The sequence below is a fragment of the Mirounga leonina genome, unplaced genomic scaffold (assembly GCF_011800145.1).
Source record: "Mirounga leonina isolate KUSES-001 unplaced genomic scaffold, KU_Mleo_1.0 Mir_357, whole genome shotgun sequence".
Lineage (NCBI taxonomy): Eukaryota > Metazoa > Chordata > Mammalia > Carnivora > Phocidae > Mirounga > Mirounga leonina.
The window spans coordinates 9,212,795-9,231,403 of record NW_023270702.1 but is presented as its reverse complement, the minus strand read 5'-3'; the positions used below and the strand labels follow the sequence as shown (position 1 = coordinate 9,231,403).

The following is an 18,609-nucleotide window of genomic DNA, read 5'->3' as shown; positions in this document are numbered from 1 at the left end:
TTATTTCCATATCTGTGCAATGGGAATGATACCACCTCACAGATTTGTTCTCAGAATTAAGTGAGGATGCATGTTGATGAAAATTGATGTTCAGGATTTATTTTTTAATTTTTTTTTATTTTTTGGTCAACTAATCATTAGAATTTGGATGATTCATAATTAATCAAAGAAATATTAGTTTTTGCTTTAGTTCTAATAATCATCTTCTCAATCCAATCCTTGTTTTCTCAGCAAAATAGAGTGGTTGAGAGGTCTAGCCCTATAGTCAGACTTTCATGGTTCATAGCTCAATTTTTCCATTTTCTAGATATGTAAGTTTAAGCTCCCTAACCCTTCAAATAGGGAAATAATGGCATATGCTTTTTGGAATTGTTAGAGAATTTAATGATAATGCATGGTATTACATTTTCCACTTTTGCAATTTCCATTTATAATAGGCAAGACACTATTATCAAGTGATGACTGCCAGTCCAAGGTAATTTTGAATTGGATTTTAAATTTTGTACATCTAAAAGGCTTAAGTAAGTAGAACAACTTCCGTTCTCAGTGTCAGGAAATTTGACTCTAGTTTTGGTTGTGCTACCAACTGTCTGTGTGATATTGGAAAGTTATATTACCTTTCTGGGCATCAGCTTTTTCACCTGTGAAATGAGGCTCTACTCTTGTGGTACTTACCAGGCTCTCTTACAATCTGTCTATAGTTATCTGTTCCCCTCCACCCATCAGACCCTTAATTGGGAACTCCTTGAGGGCAAGAAATATATTTTATTCTGTTTTGGATTCTCTGTAGTGTTCACTGAACACAGAAGACAGAATGAATGGATAAAAAATTAATGAATGAGTGGACAGACGGATGGATGGATGGACGGATGGATGGGTTGGACCATGTGATTAAATTTCATTTAAGAACTGCATACTAGGAGCGCCAGGGTGGCTCAGTCAGTTGAGCATCTGACTTGATTTCAGCGCAGGTCATGATCTCAGGGTTGTGGAATCGCTCTGTGCTCAGCCGGGAGTCTGCTTGGGATTCTCTCTCTCCTTCTCCTTCTGCCCCTCTCCACCGCTCTCTCTCTCTCATAAATAAACCTTAAAAAAATACTAAATTCTTCTGAAATTTAATTGGTGTTTTAAAATGCTGAATTGGAATATTAAAATGTAAAATATCTTATATATAATACAACAATATGAAAATGTTATAGTTTCTTAAGATAGCTTGCAATAAGAAGGACCTCAGATTATAGAAAATAAAGGACAAAATATTTTTTCATTTATACAGTTTAATTTCAACAAATTTTCAACATATATGAGTGATTCTCAACTAGGGCAAATTTTGGCCCCCAGGGGACATCTGGAAATATCTGGACACATTTTTGGTTTTACAACTGGGGAGGGAGGGTTACTTGCATCTAGTATATATGGACCAGGGATGCTTATAAATATCCTACAATACACAGGACAACCCCCACAATTGTCACCCACTCCCAAATTATTTGGCCCAAAATGTCAATAGTTCCATGGTTGAAAAACCCTGGTGTAAATTAAAGTTTTAAGCAGGAATCATTGTAAATTAACTTTCTCACTTTTTAAAGTAGGTTATGGAAATGGCCAAGGGCTTCAGGCATTTTAAGGTTGTCTTTTTATTTTTTCCAGTAGAGGGCAGTAGTCTCTACAGTACACAACCTGTAATTCTCTACTTTTACACATCTTACACACTTATACTTTCATATATACAAACAGATAAGAGCACGTACACAATCTTACTATCGATAAAAACAGATTTCGCTTTTCAGAAAAAAATATCTTTATGGTTCTTAGATGTCTTTGTTCCAGGCCCCTCAAGGACATGAGGTAGGATAATGGTAATTACAGGTATTTTCAGGAGGCTTTAAGCTTACAAGATAGAGAACAATGTTCTTCTTTCATAGAGGAGAGAACTGACTCAGGATATGTCACTTGCTCAAGGTCACATCCCCTATAACACTCAATTTATGCTCTTTTCTCTTTTTTTTTTAAGATTTTATTTATTTATCTGAGAGAGAGAATGAGAGAGAGAGAGCATGAGAGGGGGAGGGTCAGAGGGAGAAGCAGACTCCCCGCTGAGCAGGGAGCCCGATGCGGGACTCGATCGCGGGACTCGATCCCGGGACTCCAGGATCATGACCTGAGCCGAAGGCAGTTGCTTAACCAACTGAGCCACCCAGGCACCCCTATCACACTATTTCAGCGGCCTGTGTAAGGTAAATCCTTTGTAAAATTAGGCTTAGATTTTTCAAGGGATTAACACTGCAGGCACTTAAATACAGAGCTGTGTTGTCTAAGCTCACTATTTTGTTTTCTTGCTTTGACATATGTTATTGAGGGACTCTATCGAGGACATCCTCAGATTGGGGTGGTCAGCTGCTCTCCCAGGCCTGGGCATTGGTCCTCAGCAAGGTGTAGCTCAGTGGAACGAACCGACTCCACTCCATGCTCACAAGGAAATTCCTAGTTCACCACTGCACCAGGCCCCTGACTCGGGGACACAGTCATGGTGTAAAGGTTTCAGTTGCTTTGCATGAGGCAAATAGACATTGAGAGCTTATATGTTCTAGGCTCACCATTTGCCACTCTTTTTCTGCTTGGTTTACTCCCAGGAACTCAAAGAAGGAAGCAAATCCTTCATTTAGCCACAAGTCTTCCCACCATTCCATGGTCACGGTATTTCCAAACCACTGAAATTATAAACAAATAGAGAGTTAAATTATTGTGCTTGTGGTAGAGAGGCCTAGAAATTTGCAATACATTTATTTGTCTATATAAATGTTGTCACTTGACACAAAAGTGTCAGGCATTGTACTTAATTAGAATTTATTTCCTGCTTTTTTTTTCTATTTCTCCTGATTTTTATTTTTTTTATTTTATTTTTTTTTTAAAGATTTTATTTATTTATTTGAGAGAGAGAATGAGATAGAGAAAGCATGAGAGGGGGGAGGGTCAGAGGGAGAAGCAGACCCCCCCGCTGAGCAGGGAGCCCGATGCAGGACTCAATCCCGGGACTCCAGGATCATGACCTGAGCCGAAGGCAGTCGCTTAACCAACTGAGCCACCCAGGCGCCCGATTTCTCCTGATTTTTAAATGATCTTAAATTCTCCTTAGTTTATTGCCTTTATTTAGGTATTACTGGGCCTATGTAAAGTCATAGTGAGATCTCCTGTGTATTTACTAAAGGCAAAACAATGTGTCCTAAAAGACTGTCAGGCTGGATTTTCTGATTAGCTTGTTTTTTATTTGCTAAGTTATTATGAATTTCAATTATTCCTATGGTCTTAAGCCACTTTTAAAAACAAGCTAATTTGATACTAAGATTCCATACCTGATGCACAAGTTCATGGGCAACCACGCTGGCCACCCTCTGCTGGTTTGATGAGGCTGATTCCTCAGGGTCATAAAGCAAGTTTGTTTCTCTGTAAGTGATGAGTCCCCAGTTCTCCATGGCCCCCGTGCCAAAGTCTGGAATAGCGATTTCATCTATGGAGAAAGAAACAGTCCCATGAGAAATACTTCTTTGCATTTGTTTATAACATCTCTTACTAAATTAAGTTCTTTGGACGACTGTTTTTAAAAAGGCTAAAAATAATTTCCTAGAGTAAAAACAATAATCTATTTGTGCGAAATTTTCAGCCTTCATGCGCTCAGACTTTCCATGGAACTTTTCCTGTTGGCCCCAGATACCAGGGCGTCTTTTAGTTTTTAAAGGATACTAATGGCAATGCTCTTTTCAGTCCTCTATAATTTTATGTCTTTTGTTTCTCTCTGTACTTCATTTTTATTAGCTGTTTTTTTTTTTTCAAGATTTTTACAGGTAACAGAAAACATCTGTTTTTGAGGATAAGCTATGAGGAATAAGGAAGTGAAGTTTTCAGATGAGGACTTAGAAGTACACAGCTTCCAAGTGCACAGGAATATATTTCTATTCAAGGATGCAGAATATTATAGCATATAAAATTCCACTTTTTCCCTATTTCTATACAACTTGAGATCAACCCAATTCCTTACTGGTTACCATCCATTTGCATGCATTAAATAAGTTGGAATCAACATGCAATAGACTGTATTCTTTCTAAACTCTCTTCCAGACCTAAAATGTTGGATTCTACCAGGAATTTCTATTCTTTATTTTTGCTTGGCCCTATAATCTTTGATATAACATCTGACAGGAAGAGGCAGTGCCTATCAGTTCTGTGTTAAATCCCAAACAGAAATGTTGAGCTTGATTAGTGGATAGAATACAGATTCTCCAGCTAAAGAACTATAATAAAAATGTAATTTCTTTATTATTACATATAATTTTTTTTTAAAGTAAGCTTTACTCCCAGAGTGGAGCCCAATGCAGAGCTGGAACTCACAACCCTGAGAACAAGACTCAAGCTGAGGTCATGAGTCGGATGCTTAATCTTCTGAACCACCCAGGTGTCCCATATTATTACATATAATTTAAATGAGGTACATAAATAAAAATAAATTTAATTTTTATCTAACATATAAGCAAAGGTCCTTTCTGGTTAACATAAAGATTCTTAAAGCTTCTTATAGAAGAATGAAAAGTGGATATATCTTAAATAAAAGTCAAGATTACAGCAGTAGTTCCCTTTCTGTGTTATCTTCATTCTTAGGTTAGGTTATTTTATCCCAAGACTACCACTTAAAGGGTGGAGAATTATCCCCCCCGCAAGGGCCATTATTTTCTATAATATTATGGAGTATAATTTTTACCTAATCCTTGAATGAAAGGACTTTTTTGTGACCTCATTTCTCTAGTGAGTATTGACATTATAATGAATTAACTCACGTGAGAAAAAGAGAAAATAGACTTTTAAATTAGTGTGCCTAACATTTTATTAAATATTATTCTGATGTTGATGAAAAGGTGTTTCTCTTCCTGTCTCTTTCTCTAATAGTGGGGAGCTGATGCCATTGAAGAGAAAATGGAGCATCTACAAAGTTGCCCAGAGCCAAAGCCACTCTTATGTAGAGAATCTGGCATCCCAGTCACTTTGCACTGATAGTTTATTAAAGTAGAGGCATAAACAGAAATAGAGAAATCAATTTTGGGTTGATTGGTTTCCTTGTTGTCTTCATTTTATCCCTCCGAACATCTATATGGGTGTTTCATTTAAAGTCTTTGCTAACACCACTCAAGCTTACTAATAAAGCACTTCTACTATTGGTAGAAGTATCATATCCACACCATTTTGATTATAGCCCTAATTTTATTTTAAAAAGAAAACATTCCCCCCAATTAGAAAAATATATTTATGGAAGGAGTATCAGTGTTTCATTTTAACTGCTGGAAAATCTAGAATTAGTCTTGTACAATGGAAAGACTAGAAGCACATGGGACTCCGATAGCATCATTTATCCCTACTATTTATCAACTCACTGATGGTAGGGTGGTAATGTAAGCTATTGCGATGGTAATGATTTTGAAATGAACAAATCTAGGTTGCTATTTTTGGCTCCACTGTTATCAACACCCGCAGTTTTGCACATTAACTTTAGTCTTTATTTGAAAGTAAAAGTTTATGCATTTACCAGGTAAGAACAGAATAAGTATGGGACATTATTCTTGGAGGACTCCAAAGTGCATCTTTCAGCATCTAGCAAATATTAGATACATATTTTAGGCATATAATAAAAATACTAAGGGGTGGCTATTAACTAAGAATGTGAAAACTTGAGGAAATAATTTAACTTAGGTAAAAGCAAAGGCAATATTAAAAATAAGAAAATAAAAAATGAGTCTCACCTAATTTAGGAAGAGCATAATCCATAGCAAAGTATTCTTCAAAATAATCAAACACAATTTTAGTTATGTTTGCAGCATATTCAGCTGTGTGTTTTTGCTGTGGCTGGACATATATAGTGAGCTAGTAAACAAAACACAAAAATTTAGTGAAAATTATTCTTTATTTGATAAAACACAAAAACTATGATATAAAACATAGTGGAAAGAAGGTGAGCTTTGAAGCTAAGTAAAGACTTATTTGAATCCCAGTTTTGGACAAATCACTTCACATCTCTGAGACTCATGTGTAAAGGAAAATAATACTGTATAACTCTCTGAGTGATTTCAATAACTAGAAATAATGTAAGACACAACAGTTGTGGCCAATATATTTTTTAAATCTTACTTTTTTCTATTTAGAAATAGATTCTTAAAATATGTGTCTACCTATCTTTCTATCAATTTCTTTCTATCAATATCTATCATCTCTATCTATCTCTGTGTAATTTGTTTTTGAGGACATGAATCATGTCATCTTTCTCATCTAAAGAGCCCTTGGATACATTTTTTTTCCACTTGTACTATTCTACCCATTACTGCCCAAATTACCCTTTTGATATTTTAACTATTTTACTCCCAGAGTCTAAAATACAGTGATTCAAAATTTTCTGAGAGGGAGGCATCAATTCTCTAAGTCTCTAAGATACTTTGTGTCCCTATGACATGATTTATAAATCAAATCCATGTATAGACTTTTTACCTCCCAGTTTCAGCATGTATGCCCCAGAATAGCCAACATGATATTGAAGGAGAAAAACAAAGTTGGAGGACTGATACTACCTGACTTAAAGACTTACTATAAAGCTATACTAATCAAGACAGTACAGTATTAGCAATAGACAAGTAAATCAATACAACACAATGGAGGGCCCAGAAATAGACCAAATAAATATAGTCAAATGATCTTTGACAAAGAAGCAAAGGCAATACAATGGAACTAAGATAGTTTTTTTAACAAATGGTGCTAGAACAAATGAACACCCACATGCAGAAAAGTGAATCTAGATACAGACTTTACACCCTTCACAAAAATGAACTCAAAATGGGTCAGACCTAAATGTAAAATGCAAAGCTATAAACCTCCTAGAAGACAACATAGGAGAAAACCTAGATGACCTCTGATATGAAGAAGACTTCTTAGGTACAACACCAAAGGCCTGATCTATGAAAGAAATAATTGATAATTGACTTCATTAAAAACTTCTGCTTTGTGAAGGAAAATGTCAAGAGAATGAGAAGACAAGCGAAAGACTGGGAGAATATATTTGCAAGAAACACATCTGATAAAGGACTAAAATATACAAAGAACTCCTACAACTCAACAAGAAGAAAACAACCTGATGAAAGCATGGGCCGAAGACCTTAAGAAACACCTCATCAATGAAGATATAGAGATGGCAAATCTGTATACAAAAAGATGCTCCACATCATATGTCATCAAGGAGATGCAAATTAAAACAATAATAAGATATCACTACACATCTACTAGAATTCCGAAATCCAGAACACTGACAACACCAAATGCTAGCGAGAATGTGGAGTGACAGGAACTCCCATATGTTGCTGGTGGGAATGCAAAATGGCATAGCCATTTTGGAAGACAATTTGGCAGTTTCTTACAAAACTAAATATACTCTTACTATACGATCCAGTAATTGTGCTCCTTTATATTTACCGAAAAGAGTTTAAAATATGTCCAACAAATACTGGCACACAGATATTTATAGCAGCTTTACTCACAATTCTCAATGCTTGGAAGAAACCAAGATGTCCTTCAATAGGTAATGGATAAACTGTGGTACATCCAGACAATGGAATATTATTCAGTGCTAAAAAGAAATGAGCTATAAAGCTATGAAAAGACAGGAAGAAACCTTAAATACATATTACTAACTGAAAGAGCCATTCTGAAAAGACCTCATACTATATCATTCCAATTATATTAATTTTGGAAGAGGCAAAACTATAGAGACAATAAAGAGATCAGTAGTTGCTAGAGGTTGGCAGGTGGAGGAAGAAGGAAATATGAATAAGTGGAGCATAGAGGATGTTTAGGGCAGTGAAAATACTCTGTATGATATAATGATAGATGTATATCATCATACATTTGTCCAAATCCACAGAACGTTCAACACCAAGAGCGAACCCTAAGGTAAACTATGGACTTTGAATAATCAATGTAGGTTCATCTTTGGTTAAAAAAAGATGTACTATTTGGCAAAGTGATAGTGATAATGGGGGAGGCTCTGCATATGTGGGGGCAGGGGGCATATGTAAAATCTTACATAAGATCTGTAACTTAATTGTAAACCTGAAACTGCTCTAAAAAAGAAGTCTTTTTTTAAAAAAAAGTTTGTAAGAGGGCACCTGGGTGGCTCAGTCAGTTAAGTGTCTGCCTTCAGCTCAGGTCATGATCTCATGATCGAGTCCCATGTTGGGCTTCCTGCTCAGCGGGGAGTCTGCTTCTCCCTCTCCCTCACCCTCTCCCCCCCACACTCGTGTTCTTGATAGCTCTGTCTCTCTCTCTCTCTCAAATACATAAATAAAATCCTAAAAAAAAAAAATGTGAGGAATTCAAATGAAGCATACTTGCTGAACTTAAAACCTGATTCAAAACCCTCAAGTAAAGCAAAATATGCAGTTATTCGGTAAATCCAAGCCCATCTACCTAACTGAAACAGGTGACTCATCATTTAAAAAAAAAAGAAAACAGAAAGAGAAATTATGCCTACTTTTTTCCTTTATTATTCCAAAAAGATTGCTAGTTTTGGTGTTCTCTTAGGCACACATATCGAGCCATCTTTTCTTAGATGTGAAAAACGGTAGAACGATCCAAGAATTTAAGGCCAAGTACTGAAAGAGCCTCCCTGAAATTACCAGAATGGGCTCGCTGTTCCCACATCCACTGGGTAGTTGACATTCTTGCTTTATTTGCAAAAGTAAAGATGTGTTCATCTTCGTCTCCAAAGGCAACACAACTCACTCAACTACCATCCCAACATTCTTTGAGGTTTGTTTTGGGTTTGGGTTTGGTTTGGGCTTTTTTAGTTACCAGGATAGGTGATACATTTCCTCACTGTTCTCGTTCTCTTTGTGAACAGTGACATGCATTTTCCAAGAAGTTGAGTGAAGCTAAAGATCCAGCTGGTGGCCACTGTACAGAGCAAGGTAACTGCCGTATGAAATCAAAACCATCGTGTTCAGACAGGTCTGCCACATTGTACACTGAGAGTTTCAGAACATTTCCTCTGTGAATTAGAGTCAAAACTCCCCCGGAATTTCTACCACATCTGTTCTCTACCATTAAGAAACGTCAGGGAGGATAGTTCCCCTTGACCTACTCCACTGTTATCCACACACTACTTTTGTGCAGCACATAATGTTTGGAGAAGGAGAGGGTTGAGAAAGAGGGAGAAAGAGAAGTAGTGATAACAGTGAGTCCCTAGACTCACTGTTGGGAGTTAAGAGGAAGAAGAGATAAGAGTGGGAACCCCAGGTGCACAATGGGGAGGAGAAAGACTCTGCTCTTTGTACCGAATCTTCTTTCCCATGCCATTAGATTGGCTCCCTTCACACAGAATGCTTCTGAGACAACATAATCTGGTTTTTCTCACTCTCCAAATTTCTGTTGTTGGATTGATGTTACTGTAAATTCAATCAGAATGAAAGTAGCCCCTTCCTCTTTGTTTCTGAGAAACTCAACACCACGGAAGTATGTTCTGTCTTTACAGTCTGGCCAGGCTGAAGATCACCTGTGATCTGTGACCCTTATTTTGAAGGGACATTGATCATATTTTATGACCACTGCTCTGATCCACTGGGCTAAGCAATCAAGAATATACAGATTCAGCCATTACTCTTGTAACATAATCAGCTGAAGTTTATCTAGAGCATGTCCTATCTGCGGTATGTAACAAACTTACTTTAAAGACTCAACCAACATGCCAACATTGTGTGCTAGCTGAAGCTTCAGAATCCTTTATGTGACATCTATTTAATAGCAGATCATCTGTGATGTTCGGATTTGGTGATTTAAGCATCCTCCCCTCTGCTCGGCCTTTCCTGCTTTCCAGCCTCATCTTCAGCTTATGCTCTATCTGCACCTCCCTCTCCTTTCTGTGGGCTTTAGCAAAGGCTTTAGTAATCGGCGAGGCCACAATACCTCTGTCCATGACAAAGTTCAGGAAATTACCCCTCAGTTGTCATCACTTTGTAATAATTGTCATCTTTCTAGTTTATAAGCTTGCCTCACTGAGATGACTTTTTTAAGCATATGACTGACAGTATTGAAACAGCATGGAGTGAGGAGGGAGATATGCATGTATATTCTTTCTTCTTCTTGTCTTCTAAAAGAGTCATATATCCTTTAATATCTGAGGACTCTATTAAAGGTCAAATATGAAGTTTATATTTAAGCTTTATAATCCTATATAGAAGTATAAAGGTTGTAAGCCTTCAAGAACCTATATTTAGTTTTTAGAGGTAGTAAGTTCCCTAAATAAATCAAATTACCTAGATATACCATGTTGGATACTATTAGTCATATCTCAAAGCACTTAATCTATGGAGCTGGTGTCAGATCTAAAGTCTGTGCTTTCCAATGCATATATTCAGCTGATTATTCCTTTGGGAGGTGTGATATATCTATCTACTTTATCGTCACCATCGTTGTTACTTTTCTCTTATCATATGGGAAACTCCTGTAAAGAAGGCTTTCACAGTTCTTCATATTGTCCCTTTCATTCAAGCGTCTCCAGGAATTTGAGAGATGGAATTTATGTCCACGAGAATTAGGAACTTGACTGGTTGCTGGCACTTCCTTCATGTGTCATCATTATGATTAATCATTAGTCCTACTGAGTGCTTAAAATTTCCAGGTAATGTGATAAGTGCTTTCCATGCAATGTCTCACTCTACACATCAATTCTACGAATCTGGCACTATTAACAATAATAGGATATAATATTTTGCCTTTGAACTGTAGACTTCCATTTCACGTTTTAGAGGTTGAAGAGTTTTAAAAATAAACTTCCTCATTGTGTACATGAGAAAAATGAAGACTAAGGCAAAACTAACAGTAGTCTTCAGTCCAAAGCTGGGTTTTTACTGTATCATCCTGTCTCTTCTAAGAGTGAAACCTGACTTTCCCTGGCTGCAAATTTGAGATAACCACAGCCGCTGGCTCATGGAGTGACTGGGAGCATTAAATAAGCTAGTGCATAAAGCAGTGCTTGATGTGTAAGAGTTTTATGCGTCCCATCGAGAACACTGGTATCATTGCAGATAATACATTGAATTATTAACCTCTGTGATTTTCGTTGTCTGCACTTCCTTATATATGAGTGATAGCCACATTACCATGAGGGACATTAGGACAATACAGGGGGAAAAAAAAGTAAAAAGTATTTCACTGCCAAAATAGGCTTTTCATGCCCACACAATAAATTTGAAAGCCAAAACCTTTCGATTTGCCAAAGCCTGGTTAGAAAGGCTTTTGGAAAAGCAGAAGGCCAAGAAAAAAGCAAACTGCAGAATTTATGCTGTAACAATAGATTGGAAAGAGAACGGAGGAAGGCCCAGCTCTCCCTCAAAAAACTACCCGAGAATTACCTGCACCAGGGGAGAGGTAGTGAGGCTGACGGGTCAGGACTGTGGAAGGGCAGGTTAGGGTCAGAGGTGAAGGCACTGAACACAGAAAGACCCTATGAACAGAGAGGCATCGGCCTGAACAGACTGCCAGCCACCGCTCTCAGCATTGCCCTGGTCAGAAGCCGAGCCAGGCCTGCAGGGCTCCCACCGCCGCCTGCGCGCACTGCAGGTCCTCCGTGCCCTGGCTCCACGGCCTATTGTCCTCGTCTGTTGAGTGTTTTCTATTGATAAAGGTGACCACACCATCCAGGTTTGCCCAGGAAGGGCCCAGAAATGTAAGTCTATTGCTTATCTGTGTGCACCTCTTGGCCCAGCGTTATTCATAAGAGCTTCTCCATTATTTGTATTTTATAAATTACATATACTTGACCTATCGACAACAGCCTGCCTTTCCGCTGTCGATCATTTCTCAGGTTTAGCACCTGTTCATCTCTTGAGTCTCTATGGTCTTATCTGAAGTGCTCCAAATAGGCACCGCCCTTTATAGGACCCAGGACCTCTGCAGGGCCCCTAAAACACAGGGCAAGATCTTTGCCATTGAAAGAGATGGTATGACCATCGAAGACATGAAAACCCACTTGGGTGACACTGGACAATGGTCACCACCTGTTCCACATCTCAACTGAAGCACAGTTATCTTCGCATCTTGCATTCCCTTCGGGGCTTAGCCTCCTTGTGCTCACGGTCGGGGCTCAAGAAAAGCTATCAAGGGCGCCTGGGTGGCTCAGTCGGTTGGGCGACTGCCTTCGGCTCAGGTCATGATCTCAGGGTCCTGGGATCGAGTCCCGCATCGGGCTCCCTGCTCTGCACGAAGCCTGCTTCTCCCTCTCCCACTCTCCGTTTGTGTTCCCTCTCTCGCTGTGTCTTTCTCTGTCAAATAAATAAATAAAATCTTTAAAAAAAAAAAAAAAGAAAGGCTATCAAAACAACCTGACTGGTTGTTTCATTATCATTGGCGGGGTAGCCAGGATGAGAAAGAGAAAATAATTCTCTATCGTTTTTAAGTCCAGAAACGTGTACTGAAGGTACATGGTTGGTGTTACTAAATATGCCATCAATGCGTTGAATTGTGTAAGTCCATATTCCTCCAGATGTTCTTCCAGCAGTGGGCAGAGTTGTGGCGGAGGAATACTTGGCAGAAAGGAATAGTGATACATTGGGTTTTTTTCAAGTTTTGATCCCAGGAATGTGGTGCGGGCTTCCTAAGTTTGAGCCTGCCCCTTCCCCACAGACAAATTATCATAAATATGCAAAACCATGGCTCGAAGTGTGGGTGACTATGGACTATTTTTCTGTCGTGGCTTTGCAAGGTCAAGTGTGGCCAGAACTGCTGAGTTTAGAACTCAGCTGCTGGGAGGTGCTGCTTGAGAAACAACCCAGCACCCTCACTTGGGTTACACAAAGGGTTTGTTCCACGCTTACTTTTCATCTGAGTCAAAATTGAAGTTGTTTGAGGCTTGATGATATTATTACCCCAGTAGAATTTTTTTGAACAAAAACCAAATATTTAAAAAGTCTAACTTACCTCATAGAATTTTATATTATTTTTAATTCATATTATGTCTACATTTTTGTAAATTTAAATGAAGAATACGAATCCTTAGCGATCATCTATGGCTTCCTGAATTGAATACATTCTTTTGGGGAAGATTAAGAGCCATGAATTTAGAATAGCCCTTCCCCATAAAGAAATGAATTCTTTTTAAAACGCTCATAAAAACGTAATTAAAATTAAGCTCATTCTGAAACCTTCGCAAAGCCATAGCAAAAATGTCCTTTAAAATAATAAAATAAACCTATGTCAAAAATAGCTCTGGGGCAGTAGAAAATTGTCATTAGAACGTGACAATAAGAATTGCTGCCAGTGAGATCCATTGATGAATGCAACAATGAGGGTCAAAGCTTTAAGGAGAAATAGGATAGGTACATAACCTTTATTTATCTCTCCCCGCAAATATTTATTCATCACTGAGGTGGCTATAATATATCTCCATAAATTCTCTAATAGTCCTTCCTCCAGGAAGTGGGGCTTAATCCCTTTCCTCTTGGGGACGGGCTGTACTTAGTGATCGTTTATAACAGATAGAATATGAAAAAGTAAAATAGTAATTTACACTACAGAAACCTAGCAGACATCACCTTAACTAAGTGATCAAAGTTAGCCTCACCAGTAATAAATTGTGTTGATAGCATGTACCCCTTGATATGATCTAGTGAGAGGGATTTTTCCTCCTTTTCTGTGGTATTTTTCCTCCAAATCCAAAACCCCACTCCAATCATGAGAAAACGTCAGACAAACTCAACTTGAGGGACATTGTACAAACTATCCGACCAGTACTCTTCAAAAATATCCAGATCGTTAAAAACAGGGAAGGACTGAGAAAATGCCACAGACTGGACAAAATTAAGGAGACATCATGACCAAACACAATGTGGTATCACCTATTGGATCCTGGAACAGAAAAAGCGCTTTAGTGGAAAAACTGGTGAAATTCGATGTAGTCTAGTTAATAGTTTGTACAAAACTAATTTCTTAGTTTCGAGGAATGGATGATAAATGGTTTTGTAAGACGTTAACTTTGGCGGAAGCTGGGTGAATGTCACATAGGGACTCTGTTATATCTTCACAATCCCTAATTCTAAAATTATCTCAAAATAAGGAGTTTAAAAACATATCTGAGTATTAAAACAATGAAACTTATTTCTATTAAGAATATTTCCATGTAAGGGAATACATAAATTAAAACCCATTGCAAAAAACCTAAAACTGCTTTAAAAAATAAAGCTGATTAAAAAAAAAAACCCATGATACACCTATTTCTTGCCTTCAACCAATCTTTCTAATCCAGACAAATAATGGACTAAGTCAGAAACAAGTAGGCAAGTAGAAAGGATTCATTCAAAGGTATAATTCCAGTGTAATTCCTTATCGGGAATCATCCTATAAATTTATGGAAGCAGGCACACTATAATCTCTTTTACTGAATTAATCAAATTAATATGGTTATAGTATAAACCTAAATAATGGGTAATACCAGCACTCTCTTAGTGAGCAGTCCCCCTCAACTTCCTCCCCCTGATCATGAAAGCCAAGGAGAATATGACTAGAGTTGAAATGATCTCCAGCAAGTTATCTGCTCCTTTTTGCACATCTTTCTTCACAAAAAACAGAGATCAAATGCCCAAAGAAACTCAAGTCCTAATTAGAACTTCCTGTTTCTCAGGAACAGGATCACCCTTACCGTATAACTTGTCCTGAATTTGATTCCTGGAAGACTAGTGCAAAACTAAAACTTCTGGCAAAGTTACTGAGGTCATAGGTCAAATGTACTTCACAAAGCTAATAACTTAGAATGATTTTATACACCATAATATGGGTGATTTTCCTTTTTCTTACCTGCTTTTTTTGGTCCAAATCTTCAATAATGTATGTGCATTAAACCTATAAATTTTAAAACTTAAAAATATATTCATATATATTGAATGGAGCACTGGGTGTTGTATGCAAACAATGAATCATGGAACACTGCATCAAAGACTAATGATGTAATGTATGGTGATTAACATAACATAATAAAATAAAATTTAAAAAAATATATATTCATAATCCATGTTGTTCTGGATTTGAAAATGGAATGCAATATAGCCCAACAGAAAACTCTGAACTAACCTATCAGGTTAATGACATTTTTATCAAGGGCACTGTTTCCCATAATTCAGTTTCTATAAAAACAATACAGTGCATTTTACTGATAATTCAGGAGTTAATTCACTTAACTGGAAAGTCATATAATCTCCACATTTTGCACTGATCAGGTTTTTTTAATTTTTGTTTTTTAAAGTAGAATTCAGTGATTTCATTTCATTTATTTTATTTTTTCATCCCCATAACTTATTTATTTTATAACTGGAAGTTTGTACCTTCTGACCCCCTTCACCCATTATACCCACCCCCACCCCTTGCCTCTGGCAACCACCAACATGTTCTCTGTATCTATGAGCCTGTTTTTTTGGTTTATTTTTATTTTTGTTTTGTTTTTTAGTTTCCACATGTAAGTGAAATCATACACTATTTGTCTCTCTTTGTCTGACTTATTTCACTTAGCACTTAAGATGCACCTATGTTGTCACAGATGGCAAGATTTCATTCTTTAATGGCTGAATAATATTCCATTGTGTGTGTGTGTGTGTGTAATTATCCATTTATCTATCAATGGACACTTAAGTTGTTTCCATATCTTGGCTATTGTAAATACTGCTGCAGTGAAGTGAGGGTGCACATATCTTTTTGAATTTGTGTTTTCATTTTCTTTGGATAAATACCTGAAGATTTTATTTACTTTAAAACCCTTAAACAATCAACTAAACCTGAAAGAGGCCTCAGGAGATTTCTTACCAACAGAGTTTAAAGTCATTCCATCAATGGCTGGCCTCAATTGTTGCTAAATTACTTGGAGTATCTCTTCAAGTTATTCTGGATTTTTAGGACTGAATCAAAATGTAATACAAATAATATTCAAAAAAGGAAATATACAGAGTTAAACTTAAAAGTCTTTTGAGCTACCTTCCAAACTCAGTACCCTTCTTCTTAACAATTTTTGGGGATGAGTACTCTAATCTAATTTTTTCTCATGAGTAACAAGGACATTTCAAGCATAATGAATGGTTCAACTACTAATATCCGCTGTGCAATCGCCAGTAAACAAGAAGAATATAGGTCTGCATTCTGTGTTTACTGATACAAAGGAACTATACCAGAAAGGCAAACATACCCAAGAGAGTTTAATCAGGGTACTACTGATTCTTGATTGCACGGTATAATCTGATTATGAATAGCAAATGTACCAGAATAATACTGTCAGAACAAAGTGGATAAGAATGGTCTTTGGGGGCACCTGGGTGGCTCAGTCAGTTAAGTGTCTGACTTCGGCTCAGGTCCTGATCCCAGGATCCTGGGATCAAGCCCCACATCAGACTCCCCACTGGGTGGGGAGTCTGCTTGTCTCTCTCCCTCTCCTTCTGTCCCTCCCCCCTCTGCTGTGCGAGCTCTCTCTCTCTCTCTCCCTTTCAAATAAATAAATAAAATCTTTAAAAAAAAAAGAATTGTCTTTTGGTTCATGAAATTTCTACTAAAAGAGTTGTATTACACAAAACCACCTAGTTTTGTTTTTTTTTTTTTAACTGAAATAGAAGTAAAGGGACTTTGGGTCAAGATGGTACAGTAACCTGAAGATCTGATCTTTTTTTTTTTTTTTTTTTTCTTTAGAGAAACTTTGTAACTGAGGTATTTTCTCCTACTTTGCATGAGCTCGGTGTTGTGTGAGCCAGGAGCGGTGGGCTCATCTAGGATTCTTCATCAGTGACCCGATTGCTTCCCCTGTTCTGCACCCTTACTGGGGTATTATCCAGAGCTGACAGGATGAAAGAGAAAGTTAAGAAGAATTATCGTAGCACTATAATACCAGGGCTCTAGGTGGAAAGATTCCCATTAAAAAGTGTGTTATGTTAGTAATGAAATCACTGAAAACTGACAAATGCCTATATGTTTGATTTAGGAATGAACATCAGTGTGGAAAACATGCAGTGGAGTATTTAATTGCTTCCCACAGGAATGAAAGAAAATTATTACACTGATTCTTAACAGTTGGAAGGTCCAGTATATAGACAGTATACTAAGTCCAGCTTGCAGGAGTACAACCGTCCGCGTGACCGTACGAGCCACTGCTAACCATGAGGCTGAGCCATGGTTTCCAGAAAAGAAAATGCCTTCTCTGTGGTGAATGGCAGGAAAGCAACAATACATCGCCTGTCAGGTGAGCTCCGCATAGAGGAAAATGATGATGGATACTGATAAGATGGGTTTTTGCAGGAGAGGGAAAAGAAATGCAGTTCCCCATGCATTGGGCAAAGGATGTATACTTCTGTTATGGAGTCAGAATCTCAGAAAAGGAGAATATGCCAACACCATGCAATATAAAGTCAGTATTGGCAACGTGTGGTTGGCTGGGAGGCCTGTGCTTCATGCTTTTCAATCGCCGCATTCAGGAATGACAGATGCAAAGGAAAAATGGAAAACTCACAAGACACATTAGGACTTTAAACAAAATCTCCATGGACTTGATAAAAATACAAAGCAGTGGGCAGAACTGAAGGCATAGGCTAATTGGTACTTGGTAACAGGTTCCCGGGGGTCAGGGCCTGGTTATGCTTTGGAAATCATGTTTTTAAACTCAGGCTACTGATTTCCGATTATTTTCTCATAGCTTTCTGTTCTATTTTACAGTGATCGTATCTTCTTGAGTCTCTGAGAGCCATAACTGAAGGTTGTATGTATGAGAAGATTTGATTTTTTATGGCTTTTTTTGGGAATTCTCTTTACTTTCCCCAATTATTACTACTTGCCCCCACTGTGTTTTTCTGTTTATTTGTCTTGGGTTTTCTCTTTTATGTTGTTGTTTTCCTCATATGCTTGTTTATCTTAAGTTGTCTGTTCAGCTCTAAGAATGCAGCACTGAGGCTGGTTCGTGTTCCCGCTGATGTCACATTTAGGTTGATTTAAGTAGGCTGGTTTCCTTGTAACTCTTTCTGGAGTGGGAAATTGCACTGGGGCATTTGTGCTCCAGTGCTAACTGTTATATTTCAATTTAGAGGGGGTGGGAAGGAAAAGCCAGGCAGGGAACCTCTCAAATGCTAATGAGGCAGAATTTACCATAAACTGACATTCACACTAGATGCCTTAGAAGTTTTCTTATAAGGTTCTGTTCACCTTTTGTAGAAAACAGCCTTACCAGCTTTTGCAGGAGGGCGAAGATTTTGCACTCCTGCAAAACCTGGGTGCCTGTCTTCTGTAGATGGGGTCAGGGGAAGAGCTACTTTACTAAGCTCCTTGCCTCACTTTCACTGCCTTCTCCTGACCCTGAGTCTCTGGGAAGTGTCCAACAAGATTATGGCTTCCTGTTCCTCTCTAATTAAAATAGATGATCAAAAAGCAATGTATTATGACAATATTCATTCCCCACCCAAATGGTGAAAACCTCACCAAATTTACAATAGAATGTTATGCGCTCAGCTCTGATATTTAAGAAACATTTACTGCTTAAAGGCCATTGGGATCTTTTGCCAAATCATATTTTCC

General features: G+C 37.8%; 1 protein-coding gene across 1 annotated transcript in view; it reads right to left on the bottom strand.

The window, feature by feature from the left end:
* Positions 1 to 18,609, bottom strand: part of ENPEP (glutamyl aminopeptidase) — an 87,231-nt gene that overhangs the window by 50,911 nt on the left and 17,711 nt on the right. The window contains exons 5-7 of the mRNA XM_035030283.1: positions 5,787 to 5,907; positions 3,354 to 3,508; positions 2,598 to 2,711 (exon numbers count right to left, since the gene is read on the bottom strand). Of these exons, the coding sequence (XP_034886174.1) occupies positions 2,598 to 2,711; positions 3,354 to 3,508; positions 5,787 to 5,907 (390 nt within the window). The remainder of the gene's footprint in view (positions 1 to 2,597; positions 2,712 to 3,353; positions 3,509 to 5,786; positions 5,908 to 18,609) is intronic.